At 43.9% G+C, this 17,801-nt stretch overlaps 1 protein-coding gene across 1 annotated transcript; it reads left to right on the forward strand.

The window, feature by feature from the left end:
- The first annotated feature begins 11,336 nt into the window (after positions 1–11,336).
- Positions 11,337–13,206, forward strand: FAM181B (family with sequence similarity 181 member B). The gene has a single exon (XM_057695261.1). It carries the CDS (start codon positions 11,494–11,496, stop codon positions 12,760–12,762), a length of 1,269 nt encoding a protein of 422 aa, XP_057551244.1. The 5' UTR covers positions 11,337–11,493; the 3' UTR covers positions 12,763–13,206.
- The last annotated feature ends 4,595 nt before the right edge of the window (positions 13,207–17,801 follow it).

Raw genomic sequence — 17,801 nt, forward strand, 5'->3', positions numbered from 1 at the left:
TTTTGTATCCATTCAGCCGGTGTGTATCTTTTGGATGGAACATTTAATCCATTTACATTTAAGGTGATTATTGACATGTGTGTTCCGATTACCATTTTCTTAATTGTTTGGGTTTGTTTTTGTAGGTCTTTTCCTTCTCTTGTGTTTCCTACTTAGAAAAATTCCTTTAGCAATTGTTGTAAGGCTGGTTTGTTAGTGCTGAATTCTCTTAACTTTCGCTTGTCCAAACAGGGCTTCTTTTTGGGAATAATGGAAGATCTGCATGACTGCATGCCAGTGCATTCAGTGATGCTACAAACACATGTGGGCAGGAGAGACATTCAAAGTACAGGACACACCACTTTGATGCAGGGTTTGATATCACTGAAACATCCATCAATTTGGTTTCAGATTCCACATTGCAACTAATCTTTAAGAAACCACCACTTGTCAAATGTTAGCATAGAATGAAAGAAAAATATCCCCAATTTTTTAAAAAAATATTTATTTTATTTATTTATTTTTGGCTCTGTTGGGTCTTAGTTGCAGCATGTGGGATCTTCATGGAGGCATGCAGGATATTTCATTATGGCGCACAGGCTTCTCTAGTTGTGGCGTGTGGGTTTTTCTCTCTAGTTGTGGCGTACTGGCTCCAGGGAGTGTGGGCTCTGTAGTTTGTGGCACTCAGGCTCTCTGGTTGATGTGTGTGCAAGCTCAGTAGTTGTGGCTCATGGGCTTAGTTGCCCACAGAATGTGGGATCTTTGTTCCCTTACCAGGGATTGAACCCGGGTCTCCTGCACTGGAAGGTGGATTCTTTACCACTGGACCAACAGGAAGTCCCCGCAGTTTCTAAAAAAGCCTTTGAAATACTTCCTTTTTTCAACTAAACATGTCTGTGAAGACTGGGCTTCTTTTTGTATACTTCAATCAAAATACTGTGTCAAACAAACTGAATACAGAAGTAGAAATGTAGGTCTACCTGTCTTCTGTTAAGTTAGACTTTAATGAGTTAGGCAAAAATGTAAAACAGTGTCATTCTTATTCTTCTCTCTCTCTCTTTTTTTAGTTTTACTGTTCTGCAACTTTTTGTTTTATTCAATGCATCCTACTATGTAAAGACATGTCTCATTCTTCTTATTAGCTTTATTGTATTCCATTATAAGTACAGTAGTTTTTTAATCAACCTCAATGAATCGACAGTTGGGTTGTGCTAGATTTTAAAAATATTATAAACAAGGCTATACTGAACACCCTTGACCACTTCTGTGAGACAAATTATTAGAAATAGAAATACAGACAGATGCATTGGGAATGCACGGAAGGACGCAGTCATTCCCACAGAGAACCAGCTGAACACCAGCAGACGGCCTCGGACACCAGAAAGGGCTGCGGGGAGCCTGACATAGCCGGTAGGGAGGCATCTACGAGGGCTCAAAGAGGGTGAAGCGGCGGAGCTGTGGCAGACGGGAGGGAGTGAGAAACATACGGAGGGTCCGCAGCGCAGCTCAGCGTTCCCGGACCGAGACATCGATCCGCGGCTGAACGGAGGGTCCAGGAGCGGGAGCGTGGGAACCGGAGAGCTGGTTCAGGGTGAGAAACATTGTTGCCAGTAGGGTGACGGACCGAGAGGACAGGAGGGAGGAGGTCCGCGGAGAGGAGTGCCGGTCCCTGAGAGCTGCCCGGCCATGATGGCGGCTGGAGGCTGCAGGCTCCCGGGCGGGGGGGAGGAGCCACGCGCATAGCCTCTCTCTCTCTTTCGGTGCCTCTGCAACAGGCAGCGGAGAGACGCCCTGCGGGCCACCTAAGGCGCTCAGGGATAACAACCACCCTCAGGCGCTCGGGCGGGGCTAGATTAAAACTCCTTGCAACGCCAGCAGCAGGGAGGCTGCCGAGAGAAAAAAAAAAAAAAACCAGCGTCAAAAAGAAAAAACCCGGAGAGAGGCCCAACTCTAAGACTTTCTGTGTACGCCTGAGCCACCAGCGCCCTCTGCAACAGGCACCTCCAAGCCTGACTGAAGCAACAGTGCGCCACTGCTCACTCACTCCCAGGAGAAGGAGCCACTATTGCACCCTCTCCCTCCCCACACACCGAGGCTTACAGACGAACAATAAAGGAACCTCTGCTGGTCACAGAATAACGCAAAAAAAAAACCCAAGGCAAGGAGAAGGACACTTACAGCTGAGACGCTAAGGAAACAGAAATAGTAGTATCAATACCTATTGAACTGGTCCATTCGGGGATCAGTTCTGGATTTTTTTTTTTTTTTTCCTTTCTCTCTCTTTTTTTTTTTTTTTTTTTTGATTTATTAAATACGATCTTAGCCCTAAGGGATCTACAAGTTTTACAACATAATTTTTTAAGGATATTTTTTACTCTTTTTTTTTTTTTTTTTTTTTTTTTGCCTTTTTATGTACTTCTATATCTAGCTAAGTTTTTGGTAGTACGGACAAAATATCTTTCATACTTTCCTTTCATCCCTTTCTTTTATACACTTCTATTCCTTTCTTTTTCTTTGCATATTTCCAACCACATTACGCTCTTCTGTTCCCCTTTCTTCCAGCCATTTTAAGTGTATTTTATCTTAACATACTTATAAGCAACACTAACGGTCTGCTCAGACTCCTTGCTCTATTCTTCAGATGATGCACTGCCTTGGTATTACTATTAGGCTTTTGTCTTTATATTAGTTCTTAGTACAGTTGTCTAATTACATTCTGAGAATCTCCATTCTCTCTGGTGGTACTCCAGCTCATTTCTATATTTGATCCTAGCTTACAAAATCTCCCTGGATTGATGTTTGTATGTGTAGGGTGTTATTTGTTGTTTGTTTGCTTTTGCTTTTGTCTCTGATTTGTTCTGTTTCAGTTGTCAATTTCTGCTGGGTTTCTCTTTGAATATCTGATAGCACACTGGGGTTCTGTCAGGTCTTTCTAGAGCCTTATGTCCTAACGGATTCAATAATTGTGTGTCTTATACATGTATGTGTTTCCTAGACTGAATATTCGTCTAATCCAATACTTGGACATTAGTCTGAGGCTTGGACAGTCTTCTATAAACACCTCTATCACCAGGACAAGCAACCCCAAAAGCTTGGACAACCATGAGGAAACAAAGAAACACCATGCAGGCAAAGGAGCAGGAAAAAAACCCACAAGACCAAATAAATGAGGAGGAAATAGGAAAAATGCCTGAAAAAGAATTTAGAGTAATGATAGTAAAAATGATACAAAATCTCGATAACAAAATAGAGAAAGTACAAGAAACAGTTCATAAGAACTCAGAAAAACAAACAGCAATGGATAACAAAATAACTGAAATTAAAAATACTCTAGATGCTCTAACCAGCAGAATGACTGAGGCAGAAGAACGAATAAGTGAGTTGGAAGATAGAATGGGAGAAACAAACGCCACAGAGCAGGAAAAAGATAAAAAAATAAAAAGACTAGAAGACAGCTTCAGAGACCTCAGTGATAACCTTAAACGTACCAACATTCGAATTATAGGCATCCCAGAAGAAGAAGAAAACAAGAAAGGGTCTGAGAAAACATTTGAAGAGGTTATAGTGGAAAACTTCCCCAACATGGGAAAGGAAATAATTCACCAAGTCCAAGAAGCACAGAGAGTCCCATACAGAATAAACCCAAGGAGAAATACACCAAGACACATATTAATCAAACTAATGACAATTAAACACAAAGAAAAAATATTAAAAGCAGCAAGAGAAAAGCCACAAACAACATATAAGGGAAAACCCATCAGGATAACAGCTGACCTTTCTACAGAAACTCTGCAGGCCAGAAGGGAATGGCACGATATACTGAAAGTCCTGAAAGAGAGAAACCTACAGCCAAGAATACTCTACCCAGCAAGAATCTCATTCAGATTTGAGGGAGAAATCAAAAGCTTTCCAGACAAGCAAAAGTTAAGAGAATTCAGCACCACCAAACCAGCCTTACAACAAGTGCTAAAGGAACTTCTCTAAGTAGGAAACACAAGAAAAGGAAAACACCTACAAATACAAACCCAAAACAATTAAGAAAATGGTAATTGGAACACACATGTCAATAATCACTTTAAATATAAATGGATTAAATGCTCCAACCAAAAGACACAGACTGGCTGAATGGATACAAAAACAAGACCCTTCTATATGCTGCCTACAAGAAACCCACTTCAGACCAAGGGATACATATAGACTGAAAGTGAAGGGATGGAAAAAGATATTCCATGCAAATGGAAGTCAAAAGAAAGCTGGAGTAGCAATACTCATATCAGACAAATTAGACTTGAAAGTAAAGACTATTAAAAGAGACAAGGAAGAAATAGAAATACAACTCACACTTAAAAAGTGAGAAGTTATGCTTCTCCTCCTTGAGAGCAGAGTACTTATGTAAATTATCTGGAATTCCTCTTCATGGGAGATTTATCTATTATCCCCCATTTATTTATTTATTTATTCAATCATTTGTTTACATCAGTATGGACTAATGGATATTTATTTTATTTTCTGGCTTAGAATCCAATATTACATTATTTATTTTGTTGCTTAAATTGTTCCAGCTTTAGCCATTGGGAGCTCTTTCAGTTGGCTCCTGTGTCTCTTGACATAGACCATCATTTTGTGTTTTGAGTACTTTCTGGCACTGTAAGATATTCCAGGCCCATCTTGTGTATTCCCTCCCCAGCAGTCCTAGAATCAACCATTTCTCCAAGGAGATCTAGTTCCTTTCAGTGGGGAATGGTATTAGGAACCAAGATTTGGTACTGGGTTGCAAATTTGCTTTTAATTTGTGTTATTGCATTTTATGTTCTACTCTCATAAGTGGTTCTAAATTTAGTGGTTCTAAATTTCTTTCAGAAATAAAGTAGAATAGAATAAATTAACAAACAAGATGCATTTAAAAACTAGATCCAAAACTTAAATCCAGGTCTTTTCTCTTTGGGTCTTATTTTTCTTTGACGTAAACCAAGCCCAGCAATATCTCAAGAGATATGGAAAGGCAGAGACATACTGCAGAGTTTACACTGTCTCTTGGCTTGACATTTAGTATCTTGATAATCCCAGGCCTTTTAACACTGTCTCTTACTATTTTCCTATGCATATACAGGAACACAGAAATACTCATTTGAAAAATTAATATTTTAACTAAATATATAATGTATGTAAATAAGTATTACATGAATACATTCTCCTGTGAAAAATGAAAACATCCTAGCTAAGGACAAACATTAAATTTCCACGCAGTCTGTATTAAATGTTTATTTGTCTTTATGTACTTTGGGGAATTCTGCTTTTCCTTTAAAGCTCTACTCAAATGTTGCACTGTCTATGCCTCCTTCCCAATTTCCTTTATCTGAGTGGATTTCTCTTTGTATTGAACTCGCAGTGATTTGTTTACACCTTATTTTATAAGGCTTTGCATTCTGTTGAATACGTATCTGCATTGTCTACTAGATCATGAATTCCTTGCAGGTGAGACTGTTTTATGCATCTTTATGTTCCTCCAAAATCATACCACTCTCTGACACATAGTCTGAATTCAAAAAATGTCTGTTAAATAAATGAAAGAAGGAATGAATATAAATATAAATTTGTTTATGTCTTATTTTCATAACTACACCAATATTATGAAAGGAGCACCAGACCTGTAGTTAGGAGGTCTTGGTTTCACCTTAAAGCTATTCATTGCAGCATTATTCATCATGTAAAATGTCTAGAAAAACCCAAGTAAGTTAACCACAACTTGGTTATGGTTTAATAAGCTATGGTAGTTCCACTTGGTGGAATACTATACAACTGTAAAAAAAGAATGAGGTTGTATTGTTAAGTAAAAAAAAAAAAGGTAGAAGAAAATATGTATAATAAAAATATGATTATCTAACAAAGGATAAACCTGAACCCAAACAAAACAAAACAGTAACAATGATTACCTATAGGAAGAGGGGAGAGAATAGGGTGGAAGGGACCACAGTAGAAGCTAGCCCTCTCTGACTATGACTTGTGGTGTAGTTTTGACTTTGACACCATGGAAGTTTTTAAAAAACTATAAAACAAAATTAAAAGATTTATAAGGAAATTTTATATAAAGCAAAGGAAAACAAATAAACCTAACTGTGAATTTAATTGGTGGCATAATCACACAGAGAATATTTTTAAAAGTGAATTTAAAACATAGTAATTGGACTGTTTATCACTAGGCCTATGTTTTGAGGACAAAATAATGGAAAAAAGGAGAAAAAATAAAATCATTTGTAGTAATTATGTTATTATAAGAACATTGGCATTGTTATTCTGAAACCACGATACATATTTTACCATGTATTTTGTGTGTGTGTGTGCACTATAGCATAAAAAGAACATGAATCTGACCAAGTCCCTATATCTACTTCTCATTTTCAGGAAACACAGGGGCCAGAGAAACATATTAAGTGATACCAGCGGGATGGATGCAACTAACCAAATCCAGAATGTGGGAGAAGATGACAAGGTAATGACCAGTTTCTTCAATAAGCCAATTGCAAAGAAAACAAAAGGGGGGAGGGGATATAGATGAAAAGAGATTTAAGAGACATACCAAACAAATTCTTGCTATGTCTTTTATTGGCAGCTGGATTCTAATTTCCCTTCTCTTGAGCTGGCTTTAATGATTTGTTTGACGAATAGAATGCAGTGAAAATGCTGTTCTGGGAATTCTGGAGCTCGGTCATAGGAAGAATGACAGATGCCACATGGGGCCTCTTACAACACTGTCTCTGGGATTCCTGAGGCTCCAGGTAAGAAGTCTGAGTACTCTTACACCAGCATACTGGAGAGACCAGCATGGGTAGGCACAAGTGCAGTCATGTGAGTGATGCCATCTTGGATCCTCCAGACCAGCCATTGTCAATGTCACATGAACCAGAAGGATGGAGGAAAGGATGAGAAAGAAAACAAGAGATACATTTTGGGGAGTGCACAGTTTGTAAGGTAACATTATTTTGTGATGAAATTGATACTTTATCAACTACGTGGTGATATTGAAGAATATTTGTTTTATTTGAGATTTCAAAGATAGTGAATGACAAGCAATTGGTATGGGAAGAGAGAAAGAGAGAGAAAAAGATGCATAATTCTTTCTCCCTTTATGAATGTGCATTCCTTACATCTCTGAGCACTAAGGTTGTCCTGCAGGGAATATGATTAAAGTCACAAAGAGGAAAACAAAATAAGTAAGTCAGCTTTTGATCCTGCTGCTATATTTACCCACAAGAAAGGAGGCAGCTCTCAGGTGGGCCTTTGTCTAAGTAATGTTCTGAAATCCAAGTGTAAAAGAACAATATGAAATCTCAATTCTCCCAAACGGTTTGGGGCGAGTTCAGCCCTTGAGTCCCTGGGGGCTTGGTTCCCAAGGAGACTAATCCCACTTGCTCAGCATTAGGTATCAGATGGGCAAAAGAGCTCTAGTTTGGAGCTCTGCAGAGAGGCCCTAGTGCAGGCTGGAGCAAGGTCCCTCCACCCCATAGGAAGTGAAATGGATTGATGTCAAGACCAGTTAAGTGAGCGTGCTCACTCAGGGTGTAGGAGGAGGGGCCAATGGGCCGGCAGGAGCTGGCCTCTGACTTTGCTGAAACTCATTCCATCTGAAACAAAGCTCTTCCCCAAAGGAAAGGGGAAAAGCAACTGAGACCATGATGTGGGGTCCACATGTGCAATTCAGGTGCATATTGGAAGCGCTAAGGATTTATTTGGGTCTCAGGTATAGAGCTCTTTCAAGCAGAAGTTGTTCTTTATTGCCTTCTTATCTATAGTTTTCCATAAACACCAATGTTTTTGTATGACCATGCCTCTGCCTGGCTGTTCCCAGAGATATTGCTTGTTTGCTTGGCACACTCAAATGTATCATTTAAGTCGTAGCCCAAATGGCACCTGTTTATGTAGGCTTCCCCAACTCCTCTGGGCAACTTGAAGGTCTTTTATCTCATCAGCTATTGTACCTTTAATTGACTTCTATTGTGAATTATCACATTATATTACAATGGCTTGTTTGCATGTCTGTCTGTCCACCAGAAAGCGTAGGGATCATGGCTTATTATCTCCGTATCCACAGTATTAGCACAGTGCTTAACACATTGTTGGCTTCAGCATCTTTTGGTTGAATGAATAAGTGATTGGATGGATATTTTATGTGTAAGAATCAATTTTGTGAGTCAGGCTATAGATCTTCTAAGCCATGAATATCTTATATTTGTATATAGAGCTTTACAGTTGACAAAGAACTTCCATTTCCATTATCTCACTGATTTTCACATGATTATTCCCATTTTATAGATGGGAATATTGAGGTACAGGGAGTTAAGTGAATTTTTGTAGTCAATTGGATAATGAAAGGGTATATTGCACTCCAGTCTCAATCTCTGTTTCTAATTTCAGCACTCTTATACTGCCTTTCTCTGTTTCTACAACCTCCAAGTATAGCTGCTCTCTTACATTTGAAAATAGTCACTCACTTTTTTGGGGGAAAGAACAAATGATGCTTGATTTTATGGGGTTATGTATTGCTAAGAAGTGGGTGGAGCCTAAGGAATCACAAATATGGACAGTTTTCAGCTGCTATTTTTTAAAAATCTATTGCTTTCATTTAATTTTAATTAATTAATTAGATTTATTTTTAAATTTTTCTCTGCACTGGGTCTTCATTGCTCTGTGCTGGCTTTCTCTAGTTGTGGCGAGCGGGGGCTACTCTTTGTTGCAGTGCACAGGCTTCTCATTGCGGTGGCTTCTCTTGTTGTGGAGCACGGGCTCTAGGCGCATGGGCTTCAGCAGTTGTGGCACGTGGGCTCAGTAGTTGTGGCACACGGGCTTAGTTGCTCTGGGCATGCGGGATCTTCCAGGATCAGGGATCAAACCCATGTTCCCTGCACTGGTAGGCGGATTCTTAACCACTGTGCCACCAGGGAAGTCCTGAGTTGCTATTCTGTGCCAGGAGCTTTCATATATACCATCTCACAACAATCCTGAGGACCTGAAATGATCTCTGTTGCACAGATAAAACAAGCAAGACTCAGGGGTATTATTTGCCTCTTAGGTTATCTAATTCTCACAAACTCTCTGAGAACAGTTAAGACTACTTCCATTTTTCAGATGAGGAAACTGAGCTTTAGGAAGACAGATTGACTTGTCCAAGGGTACTCACCTAGCAAGTGGAAGGCCAGAATTTGAACCTGTCCTCATCTAATCATCCGCCAATGATTTGGAAACAGACTTTTATGTACAAATATTTTTATATTCCATTTATTTTGAATATGATTATATGAGGCCTTAGCTAACTCTCTGGGAATTAAGAGAAATTTTTCATACTAAAGATGTCAATTAAATGTCTTCTCCTATGCATTCTCTGTCTGGGGATTTGTAAGAGCTGCTCAGTTGAAAGAAGGTAAAAAAAAGGAGTTAGTGCTCTTGGCTGCCAGACACAGAGGTCGATGGAATGGTCCTGCCGAAAAGGAAAGGGAAGTGCTAACATCCACGCCCAAGGGGGGAGAAACACAACTCAGTGACAAGCCCACACAATTTTCTGAGTACAAGGTCACCAACAATTAAACAGTCCAATCATGAAGGACAAAATCTGTCTAACTCAAATGAAAGGTACATTATAACTGAGCCAATTCGAGTTAAAAAAAAAACAAACTTTGTTTCAGCATGTCGGCTTGGGAAAAGTACTTCATCTCCCAAATGAAAATTGTTCATCTGACCCTTTCTTTTTGGTAAGGCTGTGCCTTCAGGGTGCTCAAAAATGGTTTTGCTATATCCTGAAAAATGAGGCTTAAAGAACAGAGTTTTGAAAGAGATGGTTCAGAGACTTCCCTGGCAGTCCGGTGGTTAAGACTCAGGCTTCCACTGCATGTGACTCCAATAAATAAATAAAGAAATAAATAAAATAAAGAAAGGAAGGAAGGGAGAAAGAAAGAGATGGTCTATATCTGCCCCAGGTAGACTCTGAACCTAAATTATAATAACTTATTTAGAGAACACTTTATCACACATACAGCATCTTCATGTATGTGACCTCACGTAATCCTCATGAACACCCTGTGACTGAGGTATTCTATCACATATTAGATGTTCATGTAAGAAAACACAGTCACCTGTTTGTGTTTTAGAGAAATAAGGGTAAATACTCATCACAGACTATAGGACAGTCAATAGGTAAGGATTTTCCACAGGCTGTTTCCTTTAAAGATCACAAGTGCCCTGTAAGGTGGGCAACCTTACCTGCATTTAGCATGAGTAAGCTAAGGCAGAGAGAGGTCAGGTGGTTTGCCCAAAGCGATGTACTCATCAGAGCAAGGATTTCAACCTATCACAGAGTTACTGAGTGGTGAGGCAAAGATCAGAATTGAAGTCTTTTCTGAATTATCGTTCATGTTCTGCCAAGTTACTCATTTCCTCTATCCCAAGAAGCTTGCCTACCTGAAAGTGGGTCTCAGTGAACTTCAAGGTGATTCTTGAAATGCAACAGAAGTTCCAAAAGGGCATGACAAGTAGGGGAGAGGTTCCAGTCCATATTTTGTCCTAAGATGTTGAGAGTTTTTTACACACACAGGGCTCTTTCTCTAAAGCACCAGCTAGTTTAGTGGGAGTGACTTTCTCCCTTGCCTCCTGCTGTCTACCTACTGCTAATAAAAGATGGGTCAAGTGCTGGCCTCAATTTGCTATAAACTGTTACCTCTAACAATTAAGGGGTAGAAGAAAGAGCATCAGAGATGAGAGGCTAGAGCCTGAAGAGACACTAGTTTCCTTCTCCCATCTGACAGGTGAGGAAGCTGAGGCCAAGAAGTTTTGTCAAGGGCTTAGGAATGCCTTTGGGGTCAGCCTTGGCTGGATATAGCTTTGACCAACTCACCGAAACTCTTATTTGTTAGGCTGTTTCCTCATTCGTTAGATGGTGATAATAATACGTACTTCGCAGAACTATTGTTCAAAGATTAAGTGAGCAAATGCATGGACAGGGCCCGGCAAGCTCCCCGTAGCTGACGGCTATTATTTTTACCAGAGCTAGGATTGAAACCCACGTGTCTGGACTCTTGCCTTCTCATCCTCCGGGACAGTGCCCTGCGCCAGGGCGTGGTTGTACCAGAGCTGGAGTTTGAGGGAGCGCCATCCCATCTTCATGTCCAGCGGTTGGAGCTAGCCAAGAGAAACGCGCGGGGCGAAGGGAAACTAAGGGGTTAAGGCGACGAGCTAGAAAAAGCCCAGAAAACTAGAAAAGCGACCCCCTCACCCCCACTCGCGGCTTAGGCCAGCTAAGTAAGCCCCTCCCCTTCGCCACCGGGGCGGTCGCCGTGCGCTGCCTCCCTCCGCCCCTCGCTTACAAGACCTAATGAGCTCCCCCGGGAGGCCGAGCAGCGAGCCCGGCCCCGAGCGAGGAAGCTGCGCGGAGCGCACCGCGCCAGGGCGGGAGCCGGGCCTGAGCGGCGGGCGGGAAGCGGCCGGGGGCGCACGGGCGGCGCGGCGGGACGCCCGGGAGCCGTGGCGATGGCAGTCCAGGCGGCGCTCCTCAGCACGCACCCCTTCGTCCCCTTCGGCTTCGGGGGCTCCCCGGACGGGTTGGGAAGCGCCTTCGGAGTCCTGGACAAGGGCTGCTGTTTCGAGGACGAGGAGACCGGGACGCCGGCGGGCGCGCTGCTGGCTGGCGCTGAGGGCGGGGACGTGCGCGAGGCCACCCGCGACCTGCTCAGCTTCATCGACTCGGCGTCCAGCAACATCAAGCTGGCGTTGGACAAGCCCGGCAAGTCGAAGCGGAAGGTGAACCACCGCAAGTACCTGCAGAAGCAGATCAAGCGCTGCAGTGGCCTCATGGGCGCCGCGCCCCCGGGCCCGCCCTCCCCCGGCGCGGCCGACACGCCCGCCAAGCGGCCGCTCGCCGCCGCCGGCGCCCAGACGGTCCAGGTCCCGGCCCACGGCAAGGCAGCCCCCCGGCGGGAGGCGTCGCACGCCGCTGCGGCCGCCAGCCTGCAGAGCCGGAGCCTAGCCGCGCTCTTCGACTCGCTGCGCCACGTCCCGGGGGGCGCCGATCCCGCCGGGGCTGCGGAGGCGGCGCCCGCGGCCGGGCTCGGGGAAGCGGGCGCTGCGGGCGTGGGAGGGGACGCAGCGGGCCCCGCTGGGTGTCCGGCGGTCCCTGGCGCCAGGAAGGTCCCGCTGCGGGCCCGCAACCTGCCCCCGTCCTTCTTCACCGAGCCGTCCCGGGCGGGCGGCGGCGGGTGCGGCCCGTCGGGGCCCGGCGTGAGCTTGGGCGACCTGGAGAAGGGCGCAGAGGCCGCGGAGTTCTTCGAGCTGCTGGGGCCCGACTACGGCGCCGGCACCGAGGCGGGCGTCTTACTCGCCGCGGAGCCTCTCGATGTGTTCCCGGTCCTGCGGGGACCCCCGGAGCTGGAGCCCGGCCTCTTTGAGCCGCCACCCGCGATGGTTGGGAGCCTACTGTACCCCGAGCCCTGGAGCGCCCCGGGCGGCCCCGCGACCAAGAAGTCACCCCTGGCTGCCCCCCGCGGTGGCTTGACCTTGAACGAGCCCTTGCGCCCCCTGTATCCCGCCGCCGCGGACTCTCCGGGCGGGGACGACGGGCCCGGCCTTTTGGCCTCTTTCGCCCCCTTCTTTTCAGACTGCGCTCTGCCCCCGCCGCCGCCGCCCCAACAGGTGTCCTACGACTACAGCGCGGGCTACAGCCGCACGCCGTACACCAGCCTTTGGAGACCGGACGGGATTTGGGAAGGGGCGCCCGGGGAGGAGGGGGCGCACAGAGACTGACTGCGCGGTACCCTTGTCGCGCGATAGACTGATGTGGGGGTTTCCGCCTTTGGGTCTCTCCTAAGCCTAAAGAACGATGGGCGAATGCACGTGGAGTTGAAACGGGATTTTAAAAATTCAGCTAATAAAAGAAACTTAAGAAAAAGAGATGAAGAGAAGTTGGGGGTTTGTTTTATCACAGCCTCGTGTTAAAAAAAAAAAAAAAAAAAGCCGTTGGTAGGTTCTTACCGGATCAGACGAGCCAAGAAACCATGACGGAATTTGGGGGATGGGGTGGCGGAAGGGGCAGGAGGTGGCTTCTGTAGCCACCTGTCCCTTCTTTGACTTTTCATCAAAAGGTCTGTGTATTTAGTGTAACTGCCCCTTCCAAACAGTGCCCTGGGCCTTCCCTCCCCCGCCCTCCCCTTTGAGTGCGTTATGAATTAAAGTCTGTATTGAAAAGAATGGAGCAGAGATATGTTGTTATTGATTTGGGTGCTTTCTTAGAGGAAGATTTCCTGTGTGGTCTCTTTGCCTTGTTAGGTGAGTGTTTTATTGAGGATGTGAGGCCGGTGGGCCACTGCCGACCTCCCCTGTGCTGGTCCTGGGTATGGGTCTCTCTCTGCCACTTTTCCTCTTAGATTTCTTTGGGCTCCTTTCTTCCATCTCTTTTCTCTCTCCCACTCTTATAAGTGCCGTTGTTCACTTTGCTTTCTCTGGCCTCTCATTGCTCTCTCTCAGATTTTTTCCTATGGGCTTTTCTTGCAAATTTCTGATGTAGGAGGCTTACATTTAGCAAACCTGGGGTCCATTTCTCTCCTTTTCCCATTCTTCAGCCACTTGGAGAGGGGGAGACTAGGTAAGTTATAACATCTTTGCATCCAAGTTTCTTTATCTGGGGGGGGATGACAATATTCCTCCATTTTTCACTTCTTCACAGCTTGTTGGGGAGCTCAGAGGGAAAATGCATAACATGACTTGAGGCTCCCCCCACCCCCGGGTTTGATTGGTTCTGCAGATATATATATATATTTTTTAAATACGAATATAAATGGTTTCTGCACTTGGAAGCCATGAAGATTGTGAGTCCCATGCTCTTTGTTGGCCCGTCTATTTGCCTGGTGATTGCCCTTTCCCTTACGAGCTGTACACTCTCTACTCTCTGTCCTGCTGTTCTGCTCCCTGCTCTGTTGGTTTCTGCCTCCTTGTGCTTCCCCACTCCCTATACCCACATTCTCTCCATGAAAGGGGATAGTGAAGGTGTGAAGTTTCCATACGAGTCTCTTCCCTGGTTTTGATTAATGGAATCTGAAGGGGCCCTGGAGAGGAGTCTGATCTGTTAATCAGAGGGAGACTGGGCAAAAGTCAGAGAAATGTTTTAACCAGCCATGAAGTGGCAGAGAAGACTAATGGCATATCAGGATCGTTGAGGGGCAGAGGAGGAAAGACTGGGTGGGAAGTGAGCCACTGGAAAGAAAAAAAGGAGCCCTTCACTTCTGCAGACTTGCTGGTGAAAATGTCCAGGGAGACCAACACCCAGACAATACAAGATGTTGCCTACTGGGTGTGTTGCAGAGGAGGGAGAGCTGCCTCTGTGCAGGCAACCAAGATAGACTGTAAGAGTATCTACATGTGAGAAAGTGGAAACCCAGTGTTATGCAAAAGATTTTAAAATTTAGGTCAAGGTTTGCACAAATCAAAAGTACTGTGATCTTTTCAGAAAAGAATTTGGGAAAAAAATAAAAGGTACTGAGCCATGGCGACAACTTTCAATGCTACCCCTAAGTCACTTTCTTCCGAATAAAACCTGTCTTAAGGAAGCACCACAGGAAATACAGTAGTGTCTTGTTAACTATGAAAAGAACTTTTGCAACTTCAGAAACTTGGTGTCTATTAAATTTCAAGGTGGTGACAAACAATTCCATTGTGCTAGGACAATATTATTCAGGAATTATTTAATTTATTGAAATGACTTTATGCTGTTATGACCCCCATTTGAAAAATGAGGCTCGCACAGGTTAAGTAACTTGCCAGAAGCAAGTAGTGAGTACAAGATCCAGATCTATAAGTGTCCTATCACCAAGACCTGTCAGTTACTTTGCTCTGCTGTGCTTTGTTAGTGTGTATGGTTCCCAGTTGCCTACATTATACTACTAGCAAGGACTCAACATCACCACCATTGACTTTTGGGCAGGTTAATTCTTTGCTGCGGGGGCTGTCCTGTGCATAGTAGAGTGTTCAGCAGCATCCCTGGCCTCTACCCACTAGATACCAATAGCACTCCCCTACTTGTGACAATCAAAAATATCTCCATTACCACAAATCTCCTGGGGGTGGGCAAAATTGCTGCCAGCTGAAAACCACAATGCTAGACAAATACAGAAGCAGCATCTGTGGGGTACCTGGCACATTCACTTACTTGATCTTGTTTAATACTTACAAAGGTTTGTGCTTAGGTATTGTTATTATCTTCATTGTTAAAGGCTAAAAGAAAGGCAAAGGGAGGGGCTCAATCAATCAGCTTAGCTACATCTCATCTCTGCTAACTTACCAGCCATGGATTAGCTAATGGTATTGAAACGCAGTATTCCCATTGGCAAAATTGGATAACTATCCCAAAGGGTTATGGTGGGGATTTGGCATAAGGTATGTATAAATGCCCACCAAGAGGGAGAGCTAGGTCTTAGTACCAGACAGCCAAGGCTTGGCATTATGTCAAGGTTCCAAACCATCCAGGATGCCAAGAATGTGTGCTTGGCCCCTATGTAGCCTCCAAATTGCCCCATCTCTGATTCTTCTCCCCTCGTTGCTTTCCAGTGTGAGCTCGTGTGTGCCTGACTCTGCCGCCTACGGCAGTACAGTAAGGAGTGCCTGCTAATAATAGTCCTGCCAAAGGCTGAACAAATTGTTGCTTCCTCTCGTGTGTCATTTTCTCCTGAAGCCTGTTAAAAAGTATTTTTGTCTCCTGTTTAGCCACATACTTGCCCGTAGACAATTCTTTTTAAGTGCAACGGTAGATATTTTTCAAGACTGGAAATATGTTATAAGATGCTTGTAGTTTAAAAAAAAAAAAAAGATGCTTGTAGTTGTATGACTTTGGGCAGGCTGGGGACCTTACCCTAGTTGGTAATAATAATTACATTATATGCTGTGTATTCATGCCTCCCCATCTCAGCTGGGCATTCCTTGGTTCCTGGAATGTGTTTTAAGGTCTTCTTACATCTTCTAAATGGCTGTTCCAAGCCTTAGCTCATCTCCATTCAAGCCTCGACGCCAACCCTCTCCTCACTCCGCCTCCTGACAAGATGGAAAGCATCTGTTGTAATCCCTGTTTCCCATTCCCACTTTCACACATGGGATTTTCTCTCAGGCAGGTGGGACCTTCTTCTGCCCTCGGGACTCAGCATCCTGCCTCTTGTGCTTCATGAGGACAAGATGCTGCTCCATCAGTTATCCTCAGTCTCCTGTCGCTCCAGCCTCATCCTCACATTCCCCTTTCATTGTAGAAATAAGCCTTTAGCGTGGTTTAAAAAGTAAGAAAGAGGGTGAATAAAGAAGTGAAAAACTCTCTCAACCCTGTTTCCTTCTCTAGATATTACTCTGTCTTCTTCTCTTTAGAGTTGAGTCTCTCAGAAAAAGAATCCACACTTTTTGCCTCCATCTCACCTGCTATTTAAACCTTAACTGTTTTGAGTCCTAAGGTGACCAACCATCCCAGTTTGCATAGGACTGTCCCAGTTTTAGCACTGAAAGTTCCACGTAGCAAGAAACCCCCCAGTCCCAGGCAAGCTAGGACAGTTAGTCACTCTACTTCTGTCCATTATTTCCCCAAAATTGTTCTCATTGAAGCCCCAGTTACCAACCATAGGGTCTTTGGCCTCAAGCTTTCATGGCCTCTGCTCTGCATCTGAACAACTGGGCTCCATATTCCTAAAACACTTCTCCTAGGTTTTTTGGAGACTTGTTTTCTTTTGGTTTCCCTCCTATATCCATGGTACTTCCATGAATTTATCCTGTTCTACCTGTACCTAGAATGCACTCCCAATTTTCTCTGCTTGTTGATTTCTCCTAAATCTATCATTCTCAGCTTAAGTGTCACCTTTTTAAACCTCTCTGGATCAGTTAAGCGCCTCTACTCTGGAATTTCTATGATACTCAAGACCCCAGACTTATCTTCTTATAGCAGTGAATTATACTGTTGTAATAGTAGTTATTCCTCCACCTCCTCTGTAGGGGGCAGGTAGTCACCTCTGCATTGCTGTCATTTTCTGGAATCTGGCAATAGTCGATTTAATAAATGATTACTGGATGAATTTTATGGGGCTTTAAAGTTCAAAAAGAGACTTCACATTTGAGCTTCACTGCAAACTTGCCAAATGACCATAGGATCATAAGCCGCTATTTGTTCAAAGAGAGCCCACTTTCTGTGAAAACCCTAATTGTGCCAGGAATTTTGTACGTGGCAAGAACAACCATACTAGCAATTTTATTGAACCAAAGGGCAGAGTTATTTTGCCTGGAACAGTGTGTTTGGTGGCAGGCATAGAGGATATTGTGACATGCTTTCAATCATTTGTTTCACCCCTAGAGTGTGACCAGAATTTTCCTCTGTGGGATTAACAATAATTAGAAGACCTGATCTCAATGAGTCTAAAATTGAGTTGGACAGTTCAGACTATAGATACAAGAGATGTTTAGTGCCAATATGAGAGTGAAGAAGCAATACAGGAAAATAATCTGAGAGATGTCACAAAGTACTAGATAGTTTAATTCCTAAATGAATAGTATAGGCAGGTTTTTTGTTTCACTTTCAAAATTTGATGTTATTGGAAACATATTCCAAGTTGAGAAAAATCATATTTATTCTCTCATAGAATGTGATGGCAGGGAGGGAGAGGAGAGGGAGGGGAGAGAGAGAGAAGGGAGAATATGTGTCTAGATTCCTGGTAGCGGACTCAAGATCCACTTATTACCTAGAATAAATGTTATGGGTTAGATTGTGTTTCCTCAAAAAGATATGTTGACATCCTAACTCCAAGGCCCTTAGAATGTGACCTTAT

The sequence above is a fragment of the Hippopotamus amphibius genome, chromosome 9, assembly GCF_030028045.1.
Source record: "Hippopotamus amphibius kiboko isolate mHipAmp2 chromosome 9, mHipAmp2.hap2, whole genome shotgun sequence".
Taxonomy (NCBI): Eukaryota; Metazoa; Chordata; class Mammalia; order Artiodactyla; family Hippopotamidae; genus Hippopotamus; species Hippopotamus amphibius.

Bases quoted from the DNA above. Each gene is read 5' to 3' on its own strand.
- FAM181B (XM_057695261.1), top strand. From the start codon at position 11,494: ATGGCAGTCCAGGCGGCGCTCCTCAGCACGCACCCCTTCGTCCCCTTC.